The 27,144-nt window shown below is 43.2% G+C and overlaps 1 protein-coding gene across 1 annotated transcript; it reads right to left on the bottom strand.

Moving 5' to 3' along the window:
* Nucleotides 1-891: 891 nt before the first annotated feature.
* Nucleotides 892-11,612, bottom strand: LOC119735343. Its single transcript, XM_038209039.1, has 4 exons — nt 11,435-11,612; nt 1,840-3,369; nt 1,524-1,717; nt 892-1,248 (listed from the first exon to the last, which is right to left on the bottom strand). The coding sequence occupies exons 1-4, from the start codon at nt 11,610-11,612 to the stop codon at nt 892-894; spliced, it is 2,259 nt and encodes a 752-aa protein (XP_038064967.1).
* Nucleotides 11,613-27,144: the final 15,532 nt, after the last annotated feature.

Genomic DNA, 27,144 nt, shown 5'->3' on the forward strand with positions numbered 1-27,144 from the left:
ATCAAATATACTCGGATCGTACGGGCGAACTTTTTGCTGTGCGTCATGTACAATTTTGAATTTGACGACCGTTACCGAGATTTTCCAAAACTTGGTCTTCATTCGGCTCCGCCTGCTAACAGTGCTATTTGGTTCCCTAATTTTGAAGATTCCAGATCAACATTACTCAATGTTATCTTACGAAAACATCAAACTGTATTATCATATGATATTACGAAGCAAGTGAATTATTTAAAGATTTGATCAGAACATTAAAAGCTACAAGTGATAAAGCGAAATCGGAAACGAGGCCGCGCTGTGAAAAAGGGCCATTAAGGCCAAAAAAAAAAAGTCTCCGGTTTCTGGTATGCACGCGCGTCGCCGTAGCCATGCGCGTCGGCAAAATGAAAAAGGTTTTTTTTTTCAATACAAGATGATGTCTCAAAACCGCCAAACTCACTGGTTTGACTGGAATTCTGCTGCTGCACAATTTTAACGTGTTTTTAGATTGGGTTATGATCGAGAATAAGCTTTATGTGGCCTCTCTGGACTCCCATATATTTGCACTAAGTTTAGTCGGACACCATTTGCAGTCAATCATTTGAAGCCAAAAAAAAAAAAAAAAAAGGTGAAAAAAAAGAAAGACGCGTCGCCGCACCACTTTTGGGGCAAGCTCCATACCAGAAACCGGAGACCTTTTTTTTGGCCTAATGTCGTCATGTTTATTTTTAGCCACGGAGGCTGCCTGACCTACAATTTAAGACGTGAGCGTCGGGAATAATTGTCAGGTCTGGGAACCAGACTAGTCACATTAATCATCATCATCATCATCTTCCTATACTGTGCAGAAACTCGAGGCATAAAAAGACAAATATGTGCAAGTAAAAAAACAGCTATTTTGGGACAGGTTGGTTATCTGAAGGTGACACCGTTCACTCTGGTCTTGAAGACATCCAGGGTTGGTGACTCAACAATTTGCTGGGGCAGTGAGTTCCACAGGTGGATGGTGTCTGGGAAGAAGGAGCCCTTCAGTAAGGTTGTACGGGTGGGTGGGATGAGGAATTTCTGGCTGTTACCTCTGGTAGATGAGTTGACCTGGATAAGGTGGTTGTCTGGGATGTCGATGAGTTTGTTGGTGATCCGGTACATCATTGTGACTTTGGAGATGGCTCTTCGGTGTTGTAGAGACTCCCAGCCCAGTTTACTCAGCATGGTGTTGACACTGCTGTCTCTGGAGTAGTTATTCATAATGTACCGGGCAGCACTACGCTGGACAGATTCAATTTTGGTAATGTTCCTTTTTGTGGAAGGGTCCCATACGCAACTGGCATACTCAGCAATAGGCCGCACAAGGGTGGTATAGCAGCGGGTCTTTACTTCACGAGGGCAGTTGCTCAAGTTGCGTCGTAGGAAGCCAAGGGATCTCAAGCACTTCTTGGAGGAGGTGCTGTCCGGGATAAGTTGTCAGTGAGTTCTACCCCTAGGTATTTAGCTGATGGTACTGCCTTCAGAGGGTGGTTGTGGATGAAATAAGTGAACTTTACCGGTTTGCGACGTTTGGTGATGCGAAGTACTTGACATTTCTCTGGATGGAACTCCATGAGCCATTTCCTCTCCCACTCCTGCATGGTGTTGAGGTCCTGCTGGAGCTGGTCGGCATCGTCGATGTTGTTTATGACACGGTAGATAGCACTGTCGTCAGCAAACAGTCTAACACTGGAGTCTTCAGAAATACAGCCTGGGAAGTCATTGATATAGGCCAAGAATAGAAGGGGGCCAAGGACAGTACCCTGGGGTACGCGGATGACACAGGGGATTGAGCTGACGACTCCCCCTCCAGGACAATTTTCTGGACTCTACCCTGAAGGAAGTTGCTGATCCAGGTAAGTGCACTGCCATCGATGCCGTAGTACTTCAGCTTATGGAGGAGACGAAGATGGGGAACTTTATCAAATGCCTTCGAAAAGTCCAATAGTATGAGGTCAGTTTGAAGACCTTCATCCAGGTTGTGGGCAATGTCATCCATGGTGATGATGAGCTGGGATTCACATGAGCGGGCTTTACGGAAACCGTGTTGATTGTCGGACAGGATGTTGTAATCCTGGAAGTGCTGCATGATGGAGCTGTGTATGATATGCTCTAGAAGATTGCAGCAGATGGCTGTGAGTGAGATGGGCCTGTAGTTGGCTGGTTTATTCCTATCTCCTTTCTTGAATACAGGTGCAACGGTGGCTGATTTCCATATTTCAGGGAGATCCCCACTGTCCAACGAGGCTTGATACAAGATGGAGAGCACAGGTCCAAGGCTGTTAGCAAGTTCTTTCAGCAGACGAGCTGGAATATTATCTGGGCCGGTGGCTTTATGAGGATTTATTTTCTTCAGCAATTTGATTACGCCGTTGGCATTTATCTGTATGTGATCCATAGTAGGAAATGGACTAGGGCCAAGGACTGGCATGGTGGATGGATCCTCATCTTTGTTGAAGACTGAACAAAACTGGTCGTTGAGAATATTTGCCTTATCCTTACTTCCAGTGTATGTAGCTCCTCTGGGGCCACGAAGAGGGGCAACACCATTGTTGTCACAGCGCTTGCTTGAGATATGGCTCCAGAAACGCTTGGGATTTGACTTGAGATCTGGGCACACAATGTTGTTGATGTAGTTGTTGTATGCTTCTCTGCATGCGTTCTGCATACGTTTCTTCAGGACGTTGTACCTGGCCCAGTGACGGTGATTGCGATGACGGCGATGGGAGCAAGCCTTGTTGTAAGCACGTTGTTTCTGCCTACTGAGCTGCTTGATTTTGCGGGTTATCCATGGCTGGTTGAAACGACTAGATGTGAATTTGGATGGAACAAGGTCCAAGATTTTGGAGAGTTTTAACTCTATGGTGTCCCACATCTCGCTGACAGGGGATGAAGCGTCAAATTTGGTTACAAATTCATCTTTCATCTTATTTCCTTCACAGCGGATCTGTTGCATGTCGGCCTTATTCCAAAGGTATATTTTCCTTCTCACGGGTCTTTGGCGTTTAGGCTTGATGTCTGTGTCAACGAAGACGATCTCATTATCACTAATGCCTGGAATTGGGAGGCACTTGTTAATACATGATGGTCTGTTGGTGAGGAACAGATCTAGGGTGTTGTCTAGTCTGGTGGGAAACGAAACAATCTGATCAAGTCCAGATTCGGCCAGTGTGGTGATGAAATTATTACTAAGGCTTTGTGGGTACCGATGACCAATGACAGATGAACTGGACCACTCAATGTCGGGCAGGTTAAGGTCGCCACCTATCCACACAATGGATTTCCTGTTGTTGCTGGAAATGTTACGTATGGAACTACACAGGCACTCTAAGTAGTTCTCATTTGAGCGTGGGGGGCGGTATACTGCGCCAACAATGAGAGATTCGCATGTTTGTGTTTGGCGTTTCTGTGTTTGAGATCGATCTCGACAAAGAGTGCCTCACAATCGTCGGCTGTCTGGATGATTTTTTCCATCCAGACCAGGACCCACGCCGATGGCGACTCCACCACAACTGTCTGATCTGTCCCTCCTATACAGCTCATAGTCTAGTTCGGGGGGAAAGACTTCATGGTTAGAAATGTTGGGATTTAACCAGGTTTCTGTAAGGATGACGATGCCAGGTTTAGCGGTGTGCAGGATGTTCCAAAATTCCACCAGTTATTTCTGATGCTACGACAGTTAATGACCAGAACGCCCAGGTTTGAAGGGAGGGGGTTGCCGGCAATATTGACAGGCGCGTTGGATTTATTTGGAGATGAGATGGCTGATGGCAGACCAATTGGGCTATGTGCGCTAGTACATGCGCTGTCGAAGTTATTTTCTTGAGATATGTTGCTACATGTACAGGATGAAGATGCATGTGATGCTGGATCAGAGACAACGATGGATGATTCAAAGAAACTTGAAGTAAGTGTAAGATACCACAGGTGGGGCAATGCCAACTTACATCAGGGTCGCATAGGTAATTGAATGTTTGAGTGCTTATGTGTACACAGTTCTTATGAAACCAGACTTCGCAATCATCACAGGCTACTGCAGGGGTTTTCCAACGAACAGCACGACTGCAAATACCACAGGGGTACTTAGGCTTGTAAGGCGTCGCAGTTCATAGGTTCAGAGATCACCCGTAGGCCTACATGTATGCATGTACTAATCATGGCATAATGGCAGGCTTCAACATAAAGTTCAAGATGGCCGCCATGTGTGGGAGTTCAATATGGCTTGAAATAAATGTGGATAATTGGCACCAAAATACAAATATGATGATATAGAGAGTGACCATGTGTACAATAGGATGCAAGCAACCCGATTGACAAGGGATTGGGGGTGGATGGCTGAGAAAAATTTGTTTTCAGTTCTACTTGCAAAATTGCATGATTGTCGACCATGTGAACGGCACTCAGTCAGTCAGCCAGTATACACATATGGTGAACGGTGAAACCTGAGGTGAAGGCTCTCAAAACGTCCCAAAATTTAGCAAGAGAACATCAGAAGTAGTCCAGGTGATGAAAGAATGTATTGGTAAGGGTAAAAAGCTCCTCAAAGAAACATGAAAGCATGACTTTTCAGTAAAAAAAAGGCGAAGAAACCAGAGAGAACAGAGAGCACGTCTGCACTGCATGAATGCACAACACTTTTAATTAGCACTAACGTAAGGAAAACTACGCGGTCCTTTTTCTACGCATTTACCTTCAATTTGTGTGCGACAACGCGTGCGCGTATGCTGCGCAGATAATGGAGAGTCGAGGATACATTTGAACGGGTCTACGGTTCTTCAAGATTGGCAATGGACAAATGGTCCAAAACAGTCTTCCCTGTAAATCATTAACAAATCATATCTCTATTATTTCTTGTCCGATTTCAACAAATCTCTTGAAAAAAGAAGACTCTTGCCGTACAAAAGTGCATGATCAGCGCTCTATCCGTTAATTTGGCTGAAATCCCATCTCGTGTTTTCGCACGGTACCCTTCGGACTATAGCCCGACTGCGTCTGGCCGTACAGTACTATCGCAAGCTCTGTAGTACGGCCAGACGCTCAATGCTTCCACAAAGACTGAATTTTTTTTCCCGCTGATGTAGCAATTTTGCTACAGATTTTGATCGAGATTATCTTTTCGTCCAGGACACAAATTTCCAAAATTAAGGTTCTTAGTCGTAGAGCAACTCATACCTTTTCGAAAAAACGTTCTTTGGTCTCAATATTTTCATCCATCTGGCCAAAAGACGACTTTTAGTCATCATCTTCCACAAATATCGTCCTGAAAATGTCCTCCATGCAATTTCAAAATGGCGGCTGCGTTGTAATGTATGCATTATGCGAGCGTGCTTGGGTAAGATAATGAATATATGCATCATAGTTTATGACGTTTGTCGGGCGCGCGGCGCGGCTGACCATACAAACACGAGGTCATGAACAAAATAATGCATATTCATTATCTTACCCAAGCACGCTCGCATAATGCATACATTACAACGCGGCCGCCATTTTGAAATCGCATGGAGGACATTTTCAGGACGATATTTGTGGAAGATGATGACTAAAAGTCGTCTTTTGGCCAGATGGATGAAAATATTGAGACCAAAGAATGTGTTTTCAAAAAGGTATGAGTTGCTCTACGACTAAGAACCTTAACTTTGGAAATTTGTGTCCTGGATGAAAAGATAATCTCGATCAAAATCTGTAGCAAAATTGCTACATCAGCGGGGAAAAAAATTCAGTCTTTGTGGAAGCGTTGAGCGTCTGGCCGTACTACAGAGCTTGCGATAGTACTGTATGGCCGGCCAGACGCAGTCGAGCTACCTTCGGACAAACTGCATGGCTACGGAGGATTCTTATTCCTCCAGCTAGCTATGCTGACACCCGGACGGGAAAGCTGGAAATTTATTGCAAACAAAATGTGGTGTGATTACAGCCAGCGACTGACACACTTATAGGCATATAGGTTTGCCTTGGCCTAGTGCGTTCGCTACCCGTACACGTATCAACAACGAATTATTTTGAAATTCCAACACCGTTTACCGGTGTCAAAATCTACGGTCCCAGCGGCCGGGCCAGCGGCACAAGTACACCCGTGAATTTCCAGACAGCTTTACATAGCGCGTGTCGCGGTGATGCGATGTGCATGTGAACGATCGAACGATGTTGATGTCAGGCTGTAACGCAGACATTTCTTACTATGGTTGGCACGGTTAAGGCAAACACAAAAGAATGATCCCCGATCTATAAATAAAATGATGTCTAACTATCAAAACACTGAATATAATCAATATTAATTAAGTACCAAAAAGTCAATGGAGATATCTTCCTATTAAATTCTGAGCTTGCCCATTAGAATTTCGGGGGTAAAAGCTGTTGCCAACTACGGTTGAATTTATGGAGCATGTGGCTGCCCATACAAAATGTCGCTCAGTGCAATTGTAAACAAAGTCATGTCGTTGCGCGGAGTGATTTGCAAAAAGTTTCGCTGGAACTACGCTGCATCGATCTCGAGTCCTGTTTATTACGTCACGATTTACTATGTTTTGTTTGCTGCCCCCAACGACGACTTTTACACAAATTGCACGTTCGGGTCGAAACGAGACCTGAAAAACAGCTCTCAAAAAGTACCTTTTGTATTCATTTTATGACAGAAACAATAGTCGTTAATTTTATTTTATCACACCCTAGGCTACATAAAATGACGGAAATGTCTTCGAGCATTCCACAACCTCTTTAAAAAGTCACCATTTGAAATAAACCTAAACAAAATACATACGTGAACATACGTACCGAATATGCTTCAATTATGACTGCTTATCAATCTTAAGAATGCCACCTGATTTCCCACAAAATTACGATGAAAACTTGTCAAGTTGTTTACTTCTTTCAACAACGATAAGCTATGGGGAAATTCACGAGAGGGCGTCCAGACACCGCGACTTTACTTCCTAAAATGGCGGCGGCTCGGCTCCGTGAGTGACACGCTCAGCCAATAAGCGTTCAGTACACAGTGATCTATCTTGCGCCTACGGCGCGCTAGCTATAGGATCTTTGGTGCCAATGCTACGACCCTACTCATCACATCCAAATATCGTATAGCGCCGCTTGCGGCGCGCTAGCTATTGGATCTTTGGTGCCAATGCTACGACCATTGATCTCCATATACACAGACTGGATAGGACATCGCGTACGAACGTGCGTCCGCGCGCGCGTTTTTTGAAAAGGGTAAAGAACACAATTTCGCATTCGAGTTGTGTACACTTCCGAACGGAGGATTAAAAAATGAAGTTGGGGTTTCTTCGGTTTCTTTGTCATTTTTGAAAAAATAAAAGAAACAGAGATCTAAATTGATCAAAATCGACGAGGAGTATAGTCAAGGTGTGCGCAGCATTAGATTGCTGGAGTCGGGAAGTAAGGAGCGTTGAAGAATAGGACAATTATTCGCAAGTAAGTTGTTTTTTAACGAGGCCTATAGTATACAACATGGCATGGAGGAATATGAACATGGGAAGACAAAGCAAATTATAATATCGTTAATGTTGTCGCTCTGCGAGGGGAAGGAGGCCTGTGTCTAGCGAGATATTCTGTTCAAATTCCATGCGATCTAGGCCTGTCATGCTGGTCGCCATCCATGTTTTTTTAAGACATATCCTACGTGCATGACTGACCCGGCAATGGCAATGAACAAAAGTTGACTTGTTTAAAATAGTTTATTCGAATAACTTTGATAACTTTTATATGCAAAATCTGATTGAATTATGTCTGCCTTGGCTTTAGCTCTACTGAGTGGAGCGCTGGAACTTCGGCACCCTCCGTACAAGCTTGTACGGAGGGTACCGAAGTTCCAGCGCTACTGAGTGGAGCGCTGGAACTTCGGCACCCTCCGTACAAGCTTGTACGGAGGGTACCGAAGTTCCAGCGCTCCACTCAGTAGAGCTACCTTGGCTTAACGCTTACCGAAATGTTTCTGTTATTTTTCTTTATAAAGAGAAACCGAGGAGATGGTTTATGCTAACTTACTGCACAACTTGCCGTTTGACCTTCATATCAAACAAAGAACTTCAGCAAAGCCACAGCAAAAACCACCAGCTGCAGGACCGAGCCGGACGAAAATGGAGAACTTCACGGAGGGATGGAATTAATCGACTGTATCATCCACTGAATGGAACATGCGATGTGATAGGCATCTGAGCGTTTGACTTTTAAATCAATTCTTACGATGTGGAACTGTTAACATTGATTGATTTTGTTTTTGGAAAGAAGTTGTGGAGTTCAACGCAAGTATTTTTATGAGCTCCCAAGATGACTGTCACATTATTGACAGTTTGTATGATGAGGAAAGCAATGAGTACTTTTACGGTTTGAAATTATGTTGTGTACGCCGTTATATAAGATTACTAGCTATAGCCATATACATATTCGCTCACAAAAACGATTTCCACTACACTGACAAGTAATTACATTTATTTTCAGAAGTAGAGCTAAACATTTAATTGTAAACAAGACCGTGCATAGCTTGAATTATTCTTTGACAAAATTAGTATAGTACTAATTTTCTCGTGTGAGTGTTCAGTTAAAAAAATGTGCTGTCATTTCAGCATAAATTATTACTAATACAATAATTCGTACTTAAGTAAGTTTCCACAGGGAGAAATGGCTTTAAGGGAAATAAATAAGTTATCAGGAGAATCCCTGTACAAGGTCAAGAACATCATAAAGTGTATCGAAACCTTTTAGATCAATCATTTGAATGAATCTTCATACAATTTCTCGTGTGAGTGTTCAGTTAAAAAAAATATATGATGTCATTTCATCATATTACTAATACAACTATTTATTTCGTTGATGGAGTAATTCAGTGTGCTCTAATGACCAATGTGCCAAAAATGAAATGGCAATTTACTTACAATCATTTTTGGGAGGAGAAGGGATTTAAAAAAAAAATAAGGGAAAAGGAAATGGGGGTTCTTGAATTTCGAAAATGCATAATAAGAAAGTGTATATCAAGAAAGTGTGGAAAAGCTGTCTGGAGGGATTGAGGGTAACTCTTCATCGTTCAGTTTTTTTTTTAAGATTTGTTTTGGAGGAGCGCTTGAATTCCCTCCTGTAAGAAAAATTTCACTCAACAATCCATTTTCCAAAGTAAACAAAGTGAAAGCACAATGCGCGTTTACGTCTGACGGTAAACGCGCCGCCATTGTTCGGCCGCGCATTCGTGCACAAACACGGCGCGATGTCCTATCCAGTCTGTGTATATGGAGATCAATGGCTACGACCCCAACCTCGTCCCCAGTGCTTACTTTATTTCCAACCGCGTTTCCAATAGTAAACCCTGGATAGGAAACTTTCTTCCTGTATCCTGATTGGATACCGCAATTGGCTAGTAATGGATTTTTATCGTGTACTTGGTGCTATATATTCACAACGTGCAGTACGTGTTTTCGCGATCATTCGTCCACGCCTTCTCGAAAATACTAATTTCCTTTCCAATTTGCTCATATTAATATGAAATATGATACTGCATGTTGTCTTGATAAGATCGTAACAGTTGATTTCAAAAATCGTGTTTTCGTAACTCACCCCGGGCCTGCTCGCGCTGCTACGAATTGACTCTGTTTTTACCCCAGACACCGCATACAAAAACAAACGCTAATGTGTAACGCATATCCAGGCACCAGACTGTTCCTCATTTGCATACGTGTGCAAAAATCTTGCACATGCAAATGATCCAATACCAGGGTGAGAGAGCAGGTAGTGGTGGGCGCGTACTGCTCGACACCCTGGGGACGAGGTTGCTACGACCCTACTCGTCACATCCAAAGATCCTATCCGCTTCGTTAGTGTGACGTCACCTCCAGCACTTTCTGCACCGTTTGGAACCGGAAGTTAACGCAGTTCGAGCGTTTGCAGCCAATGGGCGCTAGTAATCAGTGGTGCGTGCGCGTGTATGACGTTTTTACTAACGAGCCGGATAGCGCCGCTTGCGGCGCAAGATGGATTACTCAACGTCAAAAAGCGTGATCACGTCGGGCAGACTCCCGCCGCCATGATAGGATGCGAAAAGTTGAAAAGGTCCCGGATGTGTAGGCCTACATAAAAATATTAACAATGGCGTCTGCCACTTCTTCGTGTTCTTCTGCCCATTGTTCGGCAATAAATTGCCATAATCGGCAGTCAAAATGCCCAGACTTGTCATTCTTTAGATTCCCAAAGAACAAGGAGAGGTAAGAAACAGATTTTTAACTTTTAACGTTGCCTTTATCGCGTAAATTAATCTGCACATTGACCCTTGACGCTTGACGCCAGGCTTGAGTAAGTTGAGGCCAAATTTTTGTCCATTCTTTTTTTTTATTCATGTTATTCGTTCCTTTCCCCCGAGAAATGTAATCTTAGGCGTGTGTCTAATTCGTTCATGGGCATGTGCCTAGCCTTGACCCTGGATGGTTACAGTTAGCCATTAGACATGCCTTGGCCTAGGCTGGGCTAGGCCTAGCTCAGGCCTGGATCATGGCGTCTTCATTGCATTACGTAACGTACTACTACTACTAGGGCATATGTAGGGAGGCACATAGCCTAGGCAAAATAGGCTCGGCCTAATTTAAAGAAATAAGCTTGCCTAGTCCTCAGTGAGACATTTAACAAGACTGCATAAGTTACCTAACCGCCTTCTTTATTAAAAAAAGGGGGGGTGGAAAATCCTCTGAAAATGTGTTTTTGCTTTTCAATTTCTGTAGATGTCTACAGTGGGTACAGAACACCCGTCGGAAAGATTTGCTGGGAAGAACGCCACTATATTTAAGCACAAATTGCCGTTTGTGCTCGGAGCACTTTGAAAATAATCAGTTTTCAAACAAATCCTAGTCCTGCATCCACTCCCAGCCAAGTCCTGCATCCACTCCCAGCCAAGTCCTGCATCCACTCCCAGCCAAGTCCTGCATCCACTCCCAGCCAAGTCCTGCATCCACTCCCAGCCAAGTCCTCCATCCACTCCCAGCCAAGTCCTCCATCCACTCCCAGCCAAGTCCTGCATCCACTCCCAGCCAAGTCCTGCATCCACTCCGAGCCAAGTCCTGCATCCAATCCCAGCCAAGTCCTGCATCCACTCCCAGCCAAGTCCTCCATCCACTCCCAGCCAAGTCCTCCATCCACTCCCAGCCAAGTCCTCCATCCACTCCCAGCCAAGTCCTCCATCCACTCCCAGCCAAGTCCTCCATCCACTCCCAGCCAAGTCCTCCATCCACTCCGAGCCAAGTCCTGCATCCACTCCCAGCCAAGTCCTGCATCCACTCCCAGCCAAGTCCTCCATCCACTCCCAGCCAAGTCCTCCATCCACTCCAGCCAAGTCCTCCATCCACTCCCAGCCAAGTCCTCCATCCACTCCCAGCCAAGTCCTCCATCCACTCCCAGCCAAGTCCTCCATCCACTCCCAGCCAAGTCCTGCATCCACTCCCAGCCAAGTCCTGCATCCACTCCGAGCCAAGTCCTCCATCCACTCCCAGCCAAGTCCTCCATCCACTCCCAGCCAAGTCCTCCATCCACTCCGAGCCAAGTCCTGCATCCACTCCCAGCCAAGTCCTGCATCCACTCCCAGCCAAGTCCTCCGTCCACTCCAGTAGGGCGGCCATTTTGGTGAGGGAAAAATGGGCCTACATGTTTCAATAATTTGCTGGCCATGATGAGTGCCTATTTGGCAAATTATCATTTACGTATTACGGGAGCCTGATAAATACACTGCCAAAAATTCCTCACAAAAAAAATTAAGATAAAGTAGTTTGGGAAAAATGTTGCAATGTGATGCCACTTCTGCAATTGTGAACAAGGTCTATGGAGAGGCAAGAAAACTTTTTAATTATTTCCTGAAAATTGGAAATGTTTCTTGGTCCAAGATTCAAGTTAAATATTATTTTTGCAATGAATGACCTTCATAGAGATGATATAAAGTGGCGTCAGATTGCAACACGTTTTCACGTGGTTTTTGCCAATAGGCCTACCGTTCGTATTATTAAACATGGCATTTACTTGGAAGTCTACCCCCCCCCCACCATGATTTAAGGAACATGAACAAAGGAACAACCCCTCCGCCTGATTTGTGCCCAATTTCCGGATGCCAGCATGATAAATAGTGTATTGTGATTATGTTCATGATACGTGTACATGTACATACAAAGAATGTTTCAATAATTTGCAGGCCAAATACAGTGTATTTAACTTTATTTGTGTGATATCCCTAATTTTTAACTGTATAAAAGTTTCACTCAAAAATTTTAACATAACCGGTGTATTAAAAACTACAATTGTTGAGGCCTTTTCCGACACAAATTTTGTTTGCTCACAAACTGAATTATTATAAAGATTTAATACTGTAGCGGTACTGCCTCGGACGACTGCCCCGGCGAGTAGCGGCGAACGGCCCAGTCTCTACCGTCGGGTACGCAGATCCGTTACGGTGGAGATTTACCGCCAGGCCCGCAGCAGACTACCAAAGGATCACCCTTACACGCACTCTCGCTCACACAACCCAAGCGGACTAACAAGGGGGACTGGGGAAGGATGGGGACCTGACACCAGATATGTCTTTCGGAAGATTATTTTATTCGCCTACCCAGGCGCCTCGCCTACGTGATCTTATACTCAATCACTTCCCTTACAAACTCAGAGATTACATAATTATCTGGATTATAATGCAGGAATCATTAATTAACTACACTCACACAAAGTATGAGGCTCCCTCCGCTGCGACTATAGTATAGGTGATTGGTGATTGGTTAATTGTGGGAGATTAGAACAGTGCAACTTTTCCTGAGACCGCGCACGGGTTCCGGCCACAGCAGAAAGAGGGCGAAGCTGAGCGCATGGCCGCTTATATACACTGGCGCTAATTGGCTGGTGCCCCCATCAACCTGGGTGAGTGTGTGGCAGGGCCCAGTTTTGGTTGTATATTTTTCATGTATGAAGTGTAAAGTATATAGGAGTAGCTCCCCTTTAGAACAAAAAGAAATCATTTTAGTTACTTAAGATTCCCCCCCCCCTTTGTTGGTAGTGTTTCCCCCTGTTTGTTTACTTTAGCCCACATGTTCCCCCTAAAAGCTGCCGCATGGTCAAGCCACACTTTAGTTCAACCAGCAGACCAACAGAGACAACTTCATAGTATTTATACCGGTATTTTATGTTCCTCCTAACTGGAGAGCCTGTCCTGTTTGAGCTCTGTCTGCTCGAGTCATTTGGTGAGTTTTCTTTTGTATATTGTCTACTTTTCATTTATCATGTATAATTATTATTAGAAATATAGTTCAGTTTTCTTTTGAAAGTTAATTGTTAGCTTTGAATTGATTCTGGTCAGTTTAGATCTTTGAGGAAGCTCCAGTTTGATGTTTTGTTTTACAACTTTTTGTTTCATTTTGTTTCCATTTATTATTTTACTTAAGACACTAGTGTTTTTACTTCTTTTCCTGATGATTGATTTGTTCCTACTGTAATAAGGAAGCTTTAGTCTTTTCAATGAAACCGGTCTCTTTTGAGTTCTTTTGAGAAAAGTTTCTTAGTTCTGTTTATTTTCATTAACCTTGGTTTTACTTAAGGATAGATTTTTTGGCCTTGTTTTATTACTAAGAAAGGTTGAAAGTTCATTTGCATTCTAGATTTTCATGTTTTTCTTGTATATTTTCTTAGTATTAGATTTAGAGATTTTCTTAAATTCTTCACCGTGTGCTTTAGCTTTTCATTGCAATTTCTTTGTTCTCATATAACTCACATGGCCTGTGTATAGGATGGTGCCACTGGACTTGTTTTATTACTTGCTAATCCTTCACTTTGGGGATTAGTGTCTCCCACTTCCTTTGTGTCTTAGAACTTGTTTATTACATCATGAATATTCATTAGATCATTTCCTTATATGTTTTCTCTTTTTGTATTTTCTTGTTTACAGACTTTATTCCTGCTTGAGTGTTCTTTGAAAGATCCACTATTCACACTGTGTTGGTTTTAGATTTTAGGGTTTAAGTCTCAATTTCTTGGGGTTTTTTTGGGTTTTAGTCTTTGGATTTTAGGTTTTATTCTTTGCTTTTAGTTTGTTTTTTTTTGAAAATAAATTCTTTTTGTCTTTTTTGTTCGAAATCTAGAATTGTGTCCCTTGTCCCTATTAATTCAGTCTCCTCGCGACTTTTCTCTTCAAAGATCCTGAGTTTAGTTTAGTTGTAGTAAATTTAGTGCGAGTTCCCCATAGTGTGTCATTTTTCCAGGTTACATTTTTTTACTATTTTTGTGGAAGATCCGGGTAGGGAATATGTTTTTTAGAACTTAGCCAGGAATTGTTTTAATAGGGACTATAGGCATTTTTAAAAGGTTTTTTGGTCCGTCTTTGGTGGTCAGTATTTTAGAGTCAAAACCAACACAGTGTTGTTATTGGTGGGTCTGAGGAGTACACAATGACTGGAATCCTGACTCCACAGTTACACATCCTGGAGCTGCTGCAACACCAAGCTCAGATGCAGCAAGTCATTCTCCAGCAGTTTCGGCAAATCAACATGCTGAAAGAGGTCATCTCACAAGTTATCAAAGGGCGGCAGCATCAGAGGATGAGCATGCAGAGTCAAGTCTTTGTTTCCCCCGTCTCCATCCACACGCAAGAACCCAAGAGTCAAGAAGAAGCCCCTCATCATGTCCTCCCTCGAAGACAAGTAGTAGTTCCTACCGTCGCCCCAACCAGTGGCCAGTTAAGCCAAGGTATTAATGGAGGCATTGGACGTTGCCAAAGTCTGCGCCAAGCACAGCAACAGGATCCAGCCATTAGGAGAGTGGTGGAACAGAAGCTGTCCAATCCTAAGAGGATGAGCCAGAGCAAGATGGCACGTCGACCAAAAGCGGTACAGCGATTACTGAACGTCTGGGATCGTCTTGAAGTAAGAAGTGGCCTGCTTCTCTACAGACGAGGTGAAGACGAGGCCAAGACTCTGATGGTACCGGTACTACCCCGCAGCTTAAGAGAGGAAGTACTACGCGGCTTGCATCAAAGCATGGAGACACGTGGACATGGACAGGTCCTAAATCTAGTGAGAGGACAGTACTTCTGGCCTGGTCTCCATAACGAAACCATGGAGTACATGAGACGACACAAGAAGCGAGTGAGGCAACACTGTGAGAGGATGTCTACCAGAGTTCCCCCTCCAGTCGGGTTTCGAGATGTCAGTGACGAGATGACAGCCCCTATGGTGGATGATGTTTGTGTCATCCCACCTCCCCTTGAATTCCAGTATGTGGAAGGGTCCTACCAGTATGGTTGATTGCCGGCTAGTTCATAGTCATTAATTATTTATTGAAGTGTTTTGTGCATTGTTTTTCGTGTGTTTGTTGAAATCATTTTAATTGTATAAAGTCTTTTGTTTGCCATTGATGGGGACAGCAATGATTTTAAGATGGCGTGAATGTGGCAGGGCCCAGTTTTGGTTGTATATTTTTCATGTATGAAGTGTAAAGTATATAGGAGTAGCTCCCCTTTAGAACAAAAAGAAATCATTTTAGTTACTTAAGATTCCCCCCCCCTTTGTTGGTAGTGTTTCCCCCTGTTTGTTTACTTTAGCCCACATGTTCCCCCTAAAAGCTGCCGCATGGTCAAGCCACACTTTAGTTCAACCAGCAGACCAACAGAGACAACTTCATAGTATTTATACCGGTATTTTATGTTCCTCCTAACTGGAGAGCCTGTCCTGTTTGAGCTCTGTCTGCTCGAGTCATTTGGTGAGTTTTCTTTTGTATATTGTCTACTTTTCATTTATCATGTATAATTATTATTAGAAATATAGTTCAGTTTTCTTTTGAAAGTTAATTGTTAGCTTTGAATTGATTCTGGTCAGTTTAGATCTTTGAGGAAGCTCCAGTTTGATGTTTTCTTTTACAACTTTTTGTTTCATTTTGTTTCCATTTATTATTTTACTTAAGACACTAGTGTTTTTTACTTCTTTTCCTGATGATTGATTTGTTCCTACTGTAATAAGGAAGCTAAATTAGTCTTTTCAATGAAACCGGTCTCTTTTGAGTTCTTTTGAGAAAAGTTTCTTAGTTCTGTTTATTTTCATTAACCTTGGTTTTACTTAAGGATAGATTTTTTGGCCTTGTTTTATTACTAAGAAAGGTTGAAAGTTCATTTGCATTCTAGATTTTCATGTTTTTCTTGTATATTTTCTTAGTATTAGATTTAGAGATTTTCTTAAATTCTTCACCGTGTGCTTTAGCTTTTCATTGCAATTTCTTTGTTCTCATATAACTCACATGGCCTGTGTATAGGATGGTGCCACTGGACTTGTTTTATTACTTGCTAATCCTTCACTTTGGGGATTAGTGTCTCCCACTTCCTTTGTGTCTTAGAACTTGTTTATTACATCATGAATATTCATTAGATCATTTCCTTATATGTTTTCTCTTTTTGTATTTTCTTGTTTACAGACTTTATTCCTGCTTGAGTGTTCTTTGAAAGATCCACTATTCACACTGTGTTGGTTTTAGATTTTAGGGTTTAAGTCTCAATTTCTTGGGGTTTTTTTGGGTTTTAGTCTTTGGACTTTAGGTTTTATTCTTTGCTTTTAGTTTGGTTTTTTTGGAAAATAAATTCTTTTTGTCTTTTTTGTTCGAAATCTAGAATTGTGTCCCTTGTCCCTATTAATTCAGTCTCCTCGCGACTTTTCTCTTCAAAGATCCTGAGTTTAGTTTAGTTGTAGTAATTTTAGTGCGAGTTCCCCATAGTGTGTCATTTTTCCAGGTTACATTTTTTTACTATTTTTGGTGGAAGATCCGGGTAGGGAATATGTTTTTTAGAACTTAGCCAGGAATTGTTTTAATAGGGACTATAGGCATTTTTAAAAGGTTTTTTGGTCCGTCTTTGGTGGTCAGTATTTTAGAGTCAAAACCAACACAGTGTTGTTATTGGTGGGTCTGAGGAGTACACAATGACTGGAATCCTGACTCCACAGTTACACATCCTGGAGCTGCTGCAACACCAAGCTCAGATGCAGCAAGTCATTCTCCAGCAGTTTCGGCAAATCAACATGCTGAAAGAGGTCATCTCACAAGTTATCAAAGGGCGGCAGCATCAGAGGATGAGCATGCAGAGTCAAGTCTTTGTTTCCCCCGTCTCCATCCACACGCAAGAACCCAAGAGTCAAGAAGAAGCCCCTCATCATGTCCTCCCTCGAAGACAAGTAGTAGTTCCTACCGTCGCCCCAACCAGTGGCCAGTTAAGCCAAGGTATTAATGGAGGCATTGGACGTTGCCAAAGTCTGCGCCAAGCACAGCAACAGGATCCAGCCATTAGGAGAGTGGTGGAACAGAAGCTGTCCAATCCTAAGAGGATGAGCCAGAGCAAGATGGCACGTTGACCAAAAGCGGTACAGCGATTACTGAACGTCTGGGATCGTCTTGAAGTAAGAAGTGGCCTGCTTCTCTACAGACGAGGTGAAGACGAGGCCAAGACTCTGATGGTACCGGTACTACCCCGCAGCTTAAGAGAGGAAGTACTACGCGGCTTGCATCAAAGCATGGAGACACGTGGACATGGACAGGTCCTAAATCTAGTGAGAGGACAGTACTTCTGGCCTGGTCTCCATAACGAAACCATGGAGTACATGAGACGACACAAGAAGCGAGTGAGGCAACACTGTGAGAGGATGTCTACCAGAGTTCCCCCTCCAGTCGGGTTTCGAGATGTCAGTGACGAGATGACAGCCCCTATGGTGGATGATGTTTGTGTCATCCCACCTCCCCTTGAATTCCAGTATGTGGAAGGGTCCTACCAGTATGGTTGATTGCCGGCTAGTTCATAGTCATTAATTATTTATTGAAGTGTTTTGTGCATTGTTTTTCGTGTGTTTGTTGAAATCATTTTAATTGTATAAAGTCTTTTGTTTGCCATTGATGGGGACAGCAATGATTTTAAGATGGCGTGAATGTGGCAGGGCCCAGTTTTGGTTGTATATTTTTCATGTATGAAGTGTAAAGTATATAGGAGTAGCTCCCCTTTAGAACAAAAAGAAATCATTTTAGTTACTTAAGATTCCCCCCCCCCCTTTGTTGGTAGTGTTTCCCCCTGTTTGTTTACTTTAGCCCACATGTTCCCCCTAAAAGCTGCCGCATGGTCAAGCCACACTTTAGTTCAACCAGCAGACCAACAGAGACAACTTCATAGTATTTATACCGGTATTTTATGTTCCTCCTAACTGGAGAGCCTGTCCTGTTTGAGCTCTGTCTGCTCGAGTCATTTGGTGAGTTTTCTTTTGTATATTGTCTACTTTTCATTTATCATGTATAATTATTATTAGAAATATAGTTCAGTTTTCTTTTGAAAGTTAATTGTTAGCTTTGAATTGATTCTGGTCAGTTTAGATCTTTGAGGAAGCTCCAGTTTGATGTTTTCTTTTACAACTTTTTGTTTCATTTTGTTTCCATTTATTATTTTACTTAAGACACTAGTGTTTTTTACTTCTTTTCCTGATGATTGATTTGTTCCTACTGTAATAAGGAAGCTAAATTAGTCTTTTCAATGAAACCGGTCTCTTTTGAGTTCTTTTGAGAAAAGTTTCTTAGTTCTGTTTATTTTCATTAACCTTGGTTTTACTTAAGGATAGATTTTTTGGCCTTGTTTTATTACTAAGAAAGGTTGAAAGTTCATTTGCATTCTAGATTTTCATGTTTTTCTTGTATATTTTCTTAGTATTAGATTTAGAGATTTTCTTAAATTCTTCACCGTGTGCTTTAGCTTTTCATTGCAATTTCTTTGTTCTCATATAACTCACATGGCCTGTGTATAGGATGGTGCCACTGGACTTGTTTTATTACTTGCTAATCCTTCACTTTGGGGATTAGTGTCTCCCACTTCCTTTGTGTCTTAGAACTTGTTTATTACATCATGAATATTCATTAGATCATTTCCTTATATGTTTTCTCTTTTTGTATTTTCTTGTTTACAGACTTTATTCCTGCTTGAGTGTTCTTTGAAAGATCCACTATTCACACTGTGTTGGTTTTAGATTTTAGGGTTTAAGTCTCAATTTCTTGGGGTTTTTTTGGGTTTTAGTCTTTGGACTTTAGGTTTTATTCTTTGCTTTTAGTTTGGTTTTTTTGGAAAATAAATTCTTTTTGTCTTTTTTGTTCGAAATCTAGAATTGTGTCCCTTGTCCCTATTAATTCAGTCTCCTCGCGACTTTTCTCTTCAAAGATCCTGAGTTTAGTTTAGTTGTAGTAATTTTAGTGCGAGTTCCCCATAGTGTGTCATTTTTCCAGGTTACATTTTTTTACTATTTTTGGTGGAAGATCCGGGTAGGGAATATGTTTTTTAGAACTTAGCCAGGAATTGTTTTAATAGGGACTATAGGCATTTTTAAAAGGTTTTTTGGTCCGTCTTTGGTGGTCAGTATTTTAGAGTCAAAACCAACACAGTGTTGTTATTGGTGGGTCTGAGGAGTACACAATGACTGGAATCCTGACTCCACAGTTACACATCCTGGAGCTGCTGCAACACCAAGCTCAGATGCAGCAAGTCATTCTCCAGCAGTTTCGGCAAATCAACATGCTGAAAGAGGTCATCTCACAAGTTATCAAAGGGCGGCAGCATCAGAGGATGAGCATGCAGAGTCAAGTCTTTGTTTCCCCCGTCTCCATCCACACGCAAGAACCCAAGAGTCAAGAAGAAGCCCCTCATCATGTCCTCCCTCGAAGACAAGTAGTAGTTCCTACCGTCGCCCCAACCAGTGGCCAGTTAAGCCAAGGTATTAATGGAGGCATTGGACGTTGCCAAAGTCTGCGCCAAGCACAGCAACAGGATCCAGCCATTAGGAGAGTGGTGGAACAGAAGCTGTCCAATCCTAAGAGGATGAGCCAGAGCAAGATGGCACGTCGACCAAAAGCGGTACAGCGATTACTGAACGTCTGGGATCGTCTTGAAGTAAGAAGTGGCCTGCTTCTCTACAGACGAGGTGAAGACGAGGCCAAGACTCTGATGGTACCGGTACTACCCCGCAGCTTAAGAGAGGAAGTACTACGCGGCTTGCATCAAAGCATGGAGACACGTGGACATGGACAGGTCCTAAATCTAGTGAGAGGACAGTACTTCTGGCCTGGTCTCCATAACGAAACCATGGAGTACATGAGACGACACAAGAAGCGAGTGAGGCAACACTGTGAGAGGATGTCTACCAGAGTTCCCCCTCCAGTCGGGTTTCGAGATGTCAGTGACGAGATGACAGCCCCTATGGTGGATGATGTTTGTGTCATCCCACCTCCCCTTGAATTCCAGTATGTGGAAGGGTCCTACCAGTATGGTTGATTGCCGGCTAGTTCATAGTCATTAATTATTTATTGAAGTGTTTTGTGCATTGTTTTTCGTGTGTTTGTTGAAATCATTTTAATTGTATAAAGTCTTTTGTTTGCCATTGATGGGGACAGCAATGATTTTAAGATGGCGTGAATGTGGCAGGGCCCAGTTTTGGTTGTATATTTTTCATGTATGAAGTGTAAAGTATATAGGAGTAGCTCCCCTTTAGAACAAAAAGAAATCATTTTAGTTACTTAAGATTCCCCCCCCCCCTTTGTTGGTAGAGTTTCCCCCTGTTTGTTTACTTTAGCCCACATGTTCCCCCTAAAAGCTGCCGCATGGTCAAGCCACACTTTAGTTCAACCAGCAGACCAACAGAGACAACTTCATAGTATTTATACCGGTATTTTATGTTCCTCCTAACTGGAGAGCCTGTCCTGTTTGAGCTCTGTCTGCTCGAGTCATTTGGTGAGTTTTCTTTTGTATATTGTCTACTTTTCATTTATCATGTATAATTATTATTAGAAATATAGTTCAGTTTTCTTTTGAAAGTTAATTGTTAGCTTTGAATTGATTCTGGTCAGTTTAGATCTTTGAGGAAGCTCCAGTTTGATGTTTTCTTTTACAACTTTTTGTTTCATTTTGTTTCCATTTATTATTTTACTTAAGACACTAGTGTTTTTTACTTCTTTTCCTGATGATTGATTTGTTCCTACTGTAATAAGGAAGTTAAATTAGTCTTTTCAATGAAACCGGTCTCTTTTGAGTTCTTTTGAGAAAAGTTTCTTAGTTCTGTTTATTTTCATTAACCTTGGTTTTACTTTAGGATAGATTTTTTGGCCTTGTTTTATTACTAAGAAAGGTTGAAAGTTCATTTGCATTCTAGATTTTCATGTTTTTCTTGTATATTTTCTTAGCATTAGATTTAGAGATTTTCTTAAATTCTTCACCGTGTGCTTTAGCTTTTCATTGCAATTTCTTTGTTCTCATATAACTCACATGGCCTGTGTATAGGATGGTGCCACTGGACTTGTTTTATTACTTGCTAATCCTTCACTTTGGGGATTAGTGTCTCCCACTTCCTTTGTGTCTTAGAACTTGTTTATTACATCATGAATATTCATTAGATCATTTCCTTATATGTTTTCTCTTTTTGTATTTTCTTGTTTACAGACTTTATTCCTGCTTGAGTGTTCTTTGAAAGATCCACTATTCACACTGTGTTGGTTTTAGATTTTAGGGTTTAAGTCTCAATTTCTTGGGGTTTTTTTGGGTTTTAGTCTTTGGACTTTAGGTTTTATTCTTTGCTTTTAGTTTGGTTTTTTTGGAAAATAAATTCTTTTTGTCTTTTTTGTTCGAAATCTAGAATTGTGTCCCTTGTCCCTATTAATTCAGTCTCCTCGCGACTTTTCTCTTCAAAGATCCTGAGTTTAGTTTAGTTGTAGTAATTTTAGTGCGAGTTCCCCATAGTGTGTCATTTTTCCAGGTTACAAGTGCACGCGCACCCCGCTGGCTACCAGTAAAGAACTAAAGTGCGCCCTCCATAAAATGCATTGCGCTACACAGGCGCCTTCCAAGTTTCGGTCAGTCCCTGACCTCAAAACTGATTACTTAACTAAAAGCAATGCATAATCTCTAAATCAAACGACGATTTTGGCTGACCCAATGCGAGGAAAAGCATTGTTCTCAACCCATTTACAACGACATCTTTTCAAAACTACGGGCATTGCAGCTTGTCAACGACAGACCTTTTGTCCCGAAACGGGTATCATGCTCCCGTCTGCCAATTCAAGCAACACACTTAAGCTTCACCCATCAATGTACCTTTGTAAAGACTTCAACCCAACGTTATTTCATCTCGCCGATCTTTATAAATAAATTCAATGGGACTGTGATAATCGGCGCAGTGGACCGCTGGTCTAGTCGCTAATCCCCCGCTGCGGTTTCCCTTAGACCAGGTTTGAAGTTTGCTTACGACTGCGGTACCACGTTTCTATATTATTACAAACTAACAATAGGGGGCGCTCAGGAATTAAGTGTTAACATTGTAAGGAATAGCCTTTAGTACTACCGCCCGAACATCGGGTGCGTAATTGCTCCCTATTGTTGGCTTGTGGCTATAAAAAAAAATACGAAGTAAAGAACACAGCATCACAAAACAAACGGCTCTTTTCAGAGCCACCACAACTTCCAAACAGAGATAATTCAGTCTGTCTTCAAAAAATAAAGTTTAAAACATACCGTGTTTCCCACCCCCAAAAAAGAATCCGAAGAATAAAAAAATAAAAATCTTAAACAAATTAAGAACCCCTCCGGCCCCGCCGAAAAAACAATCCCAATGAAAACAGGTTTCCAAGATCTTCAAACGCCCCACCACATATACATTGTACAAATTTTAATCCAAAATTATTACTTTTGTTTATTTATTATTATTATCTTAAAAGAATCCCTCCCGACAAATAATAATCACCAATTGCTGCGAAATTACACATTTAGACACTTAAACCCGGAAGTAATATTAGCGCCCTCTCTTGCCCGATTCCAGCAAATGCAAAACGAAAGCAAAATGTCACTTGGCACGAATGTGCGCTATAGTTAACCGAAATAATTACAATTTCAAAGAATCCCTTCAGAAACAATAATACCCAACTGTTCCAAAAAGTCAACAACCAAAAAGCATCTAAGGATCAGGAGTCATTAAAACCCGGAAGTAATGCATGTATTGGCGCCCTCTCTTGCCCGATTCCAGCAAATGCAAAATGAAAGCAAAATGTCACTCGGCACGATTTGTGCGAGTGACCTACTTGCCTGATTCTTCTCAGCGATGATGCCTTTTCCTCCGGATTCAGGTCCTCAAATATTGAACAATGTTCCCTCAAAGGTATTTTATTTATTTCATTTATTCATCACCATCAGTTAAATATTTAATATACATTATTAACAGACGTACATACTGTGGCGGAAAGTGTTTAGTTGTGACGTCATACCATAGCACTAACGCTTAATCACTTGTGTGCAGTGACCGGGCGGAGCTTACGAGCTCCGTGGGCTGCTGCGCGTACATGATTGGCTAATTTTCCCCATAGGTTTAGCGCACCATAGGGTTAGTACACGCACATGTTTTGTAGACATGACGTAGCGTCTACATGTACCTGGTATATAAATGCGTGCCTGGAGAGCGCGCTCTGTTTAGAAGTTTAGAAGTTAGCGGTTTGGTTTTAGAACGCGCACTGGTGTTATTGTTGGGACTGATTGATACAGTTGTGACAATCGTTGTTAGGTGAGATACTGGTTGTGTGTCTAGCTTGGATCGGGGCTCATCTGTTTAGAGTGTTGAGTTCCGGGTGTCTGGAGGTAGCGGGCTAGAGCGTAGCTGCGACAGCGGGCAGAGAAGTAGGTAAATTACTTGTACTCTGCGTGTATAATTGCTTAGGCGATTTGTGTACAAAGTCTGTGTAGCTGTACTGGGGTTGCGCTGGTACGTGTGGCTGAATTCTGGCTTACACATACGGCGTAGCGAGTACCCTGCTAACGGACTGTATACTGTACATTGCTAAGCGGCTGTTGTGTGCTTGTAACGCTGTGTATTGTTGACTCGGTGATTCATTCCTAGCGCTGTGCATAGTTGCTCATTGCTGCCATTGTTGTCTAGTGCTTAATGCTGTGTTCGTTGTTGCATAGGCAAGCAGCGGGCTATCTCCAGTAACTAAGGACCCTGTTAATAAATCAACCCACCGAATCACATCCTAATTGTTGTACTTGATTATTGTTGAATAAATTACGATCATTGTTGTTTGAGATTACCGACAATTCTGCTTCCGGTGTTTATGTTTACAGGTTTATTGTGCAATTAATTAACAGAGATAAATAATCAACACTTATTTATAATCGGGCGGTAGATTTCCACCAAAACGGACCTGCACCCTTAGCCTTGAAGGTCGCTCTGAGTGATCTCTCGTCTAGGGAAGAGCCTTGGTTTGGGAAGATTGTCTTCACCCCACTAGGAGTCAGACTTATCCTAACAGACTTGGGTTGGCCCGGGGGGGTTCCCGCCACAAATGGTGTCAGAAGTGGGATGATTGTGAATGATTAAGTTGATTTCTCTGTTGAAAAATTGAATTGCACGGTTGGTCTTGAATTGTTGATTTCTGTGGTGATTTCGGTGGTTGTTTGGAATTATGGGCGAGGGCTCTAAGGGTCGAGTGGGCACCTCAAGTGCTGAGGCCGAGGTGCAAAGACTGCGTTTGGAAGCCCAATTTCTGCAATGGGAAAATGACCTCATTGCAAAGAAGTTGAAGGCTGCCATGGAGTTGCAGTCGGGTGTTTCCCCAAAGGAAGGAAACATGGGTATGCCAGGTGGAAGCCGGCGTGTGCTCCATCGGGTTGATTCCGATGTTGAGCTCAGGTTGCCCGAAGAGACTTCCGGTTTTGTCTCTGGAGCAACGGAAAGAGTTTCAGGCGCAAATATGGTGCCTGAGTTAGCCCCTAAAGTGGGGAGGGAGGTGACTTTCATGGAAAGTTCGCCTTGGAAAGCCCCTAATGTGGGGAGGGAGGTGACTTTCATGGAAAGTACACCTCAGAAAGGACAGAGCTCAGGGATATTCCCCCGAGCGCAGTCGACGCCTGTTGCCAGGAAGACGGATGATCCAAATGGTGATCTGATGTCGTTCATCCCTGAAGGTGGCGTGGAACGGGGTTTGGCGAGTACCAACCCGTTCGTTGGTGACATGGGGATGGTAAACCCTAAACAGGTGAAGAGCGAATTGTTAAGTTTTGCGACTCGACCAGTCGAGGCGAAGAACAACAGTTCAGCTCAGGTTGACATCTCGTCGGTAGGTCCGTGGCCACTGAAAAGAGAGGCACGGGTCCATGGTGATGTGGGTCAGATGGGTAGTTTGGAGCGACCAAATCGCAGGCCAAACATAACCCCTGATCGGTACAGCGGAAAGGTGCTCTGGAAGGAGTACTTCCGCCATTTTGAGTCGTGTCGTGAGGTGAATATGTGGAGCGAGGAGCAGGCTGCGAGGTGGTTAGCCGCAAGCTTGCAGGGAGACGCTCTACGGTTATTCGGTGACTCTGGCCACAAGTATACGTATAGTGCGCTTGTAAAGTTGCTGGAGCGCAGGTTTGGGTCAGCTCGACAGAGTGAAAATTATCTCGTCGAACTGAGACATCGGCGCCAAAAGCCGAAGGAGACTTTGCTTGAATTAGGGCAAGCGATTCACGAATTGACAGCGAGAGCATACCCTGAGTTGCAGGAAGATGCTCGTGAGAGGTTGGCTAAGAACCACTTCATAGATGCTGTTGACAGTCATTCAGTTAGGGAGGGCATCAATAGGGCTCGTCCAAAAACTTTGGATGAAGCAGTCCAGGCTGCCCTGGAGACTGAGAATTTCGAGAAGGTGGAACAGCACAGATTGCTGGACCGGAAGCCCGCCAAATTGGCAAGAGCTTTGGGTTCAGTAACTGAACAGAGGCTGGACACTCTCGAGGAAAGTCTCAATAAGCAGGCCAAAACTTTGGACTCTGTGGCTGAATTGGTGAAGTCTTTGTCAAGTCAGATTAAAGGTCAAGGTCAGGGTAAGGGCGTGTTATCTCCCCAGACTCACAAGCCCGGGAAGCCTGAACCTGGGGCCTTGCGGTGTTTCAGATGTGGTGACAAAGGGCACTTTGCCCGGGAGTGCAAGAAAACTCCAAAGCAGGGAAACGTCAGTCAGCCCCCCGTAGAACCCGCGGGAAGGCTGAGTGGTCAAAAGGGTTCAAGAGACAACACAGTGACAGCGAGGGTGGTGGTGGAGAGAAAAAGTCCAAGCCTGGGGATGGGCAACGAGTCATAACTCTGCCTAATCCCAGTAGTGGAGCTCGTTATGGTTTGTTTGTTGATGGGATGGTAAGGACGACAAAGTGTCGATTTTTGATCGACACGGGGTCCACCGATACTTTGATAAATAGTATGGTGTACTACCAAATTCCTAAGGAAAAGAGACCCGTCTTACAGACAGAAGATGTTCAGGTGAAGCAAGTTGACGGTAGTCAGCTAGCCGTGTTGGGTATAGCTTGGGTAGAGGTACAAGTGGGTCGAACCACGCACCAAGTCAGGGCAGTGTTTGTTGACATGAAATACTGTGGTATCCTGGGCATGGATTTCCTGGTACCCACAGGTGGAAATTTAGATTTCCAGTCGAAAGAGTGGAGGCTCAATGGTGAGCGAATCAAATGCACGAATGGTGCTGGCGAGCATTTTGTTGGTCGTGTTGTAGTTTCTAAAACTACGGTGATTCCGTCAGGTCATGAGGCCGTGGTCCCGGGTATAATTGCTCGGAAGGGTGCCGACTTGGTCGGGCCTGCCATGGTAGAACCGATGGAAGGTGGCGGTGACCTAGCCAAGAAGGGCTTGGTGTTGGCCAGATCTCTGGTTGAGACTGAAGCCGATGTTGTTGCGTTGCGGGTCTTCAATCCCGGAAGGGAGAAAAGAGTTGCACGTAAGGGTACAACAGCGGGACTGATCTCCCAGGTGGAAGTTGGTTCAATTCATTGTGAGTTGGATAGGGTGACAAATGCTGGTGAAGAGTTACCCCAGCACTTGCAAGATTTGTTTGAGAGGGGTACAGCCAATGTGGAGGCTATGTACCATGGGGATGTCCGGAAATGTCTTGTAGACTTTCAGGACGTGTTGTCCAAGGGTGACCATGACATTGGTCGCACGGACGTGGTGCAGCATCACATAAATACTGGTGATGCCAAGCCGGTGAAAGAACGGATGAGGCGTCATCCGTATTGCCATCAAGAGGAAATCCAGAGGCAAGTCGGTGATTTGGAAAAGAGGGGGGTGATTGAACCTTCCGACAGTCCATGGGCGG

This window comes from Patiria miniata, unplaced genomic scaffold (genome assembly GCF_015706575.1).
Source record: "Patiria miniata isolate m_02_andy unplaced genomic scaffold, ASM1570657v1 HiC_scaffold_29, whole genome shotgun sequence".
Lineage (NCBI taxonomy): Eukaryota > Metazoa > Echinodermata > Asteroidea > Valvatida > Asterinidae > Patiria > Patiria miniata.

Bases quoted from the DNA above. Each gene is read 5' to 3' on its own strand.
- LOC119735343 (XM_038209039.1), bottom strand. From the start codon at position 11,612: ATGGCCGCCCTACTGGAGTGGACGGAGGACTTGGCTGGGAGTGGATGC. The intron at 3,370-11,434 runs GTGGATGCAGGA...TTGTTGGCGCAG, and splicing joins GATGCAGGACTTGGCTGGGA to TATACCGCCCCCCACGCTCA. The intron at 1,249-1,523 runs GTAAAGTTCACT...GAATCTGTCCAG, and splicing joins TCACCAAACGTCGCAAACCG to CGTAGTGCTGCCCGGTACAT.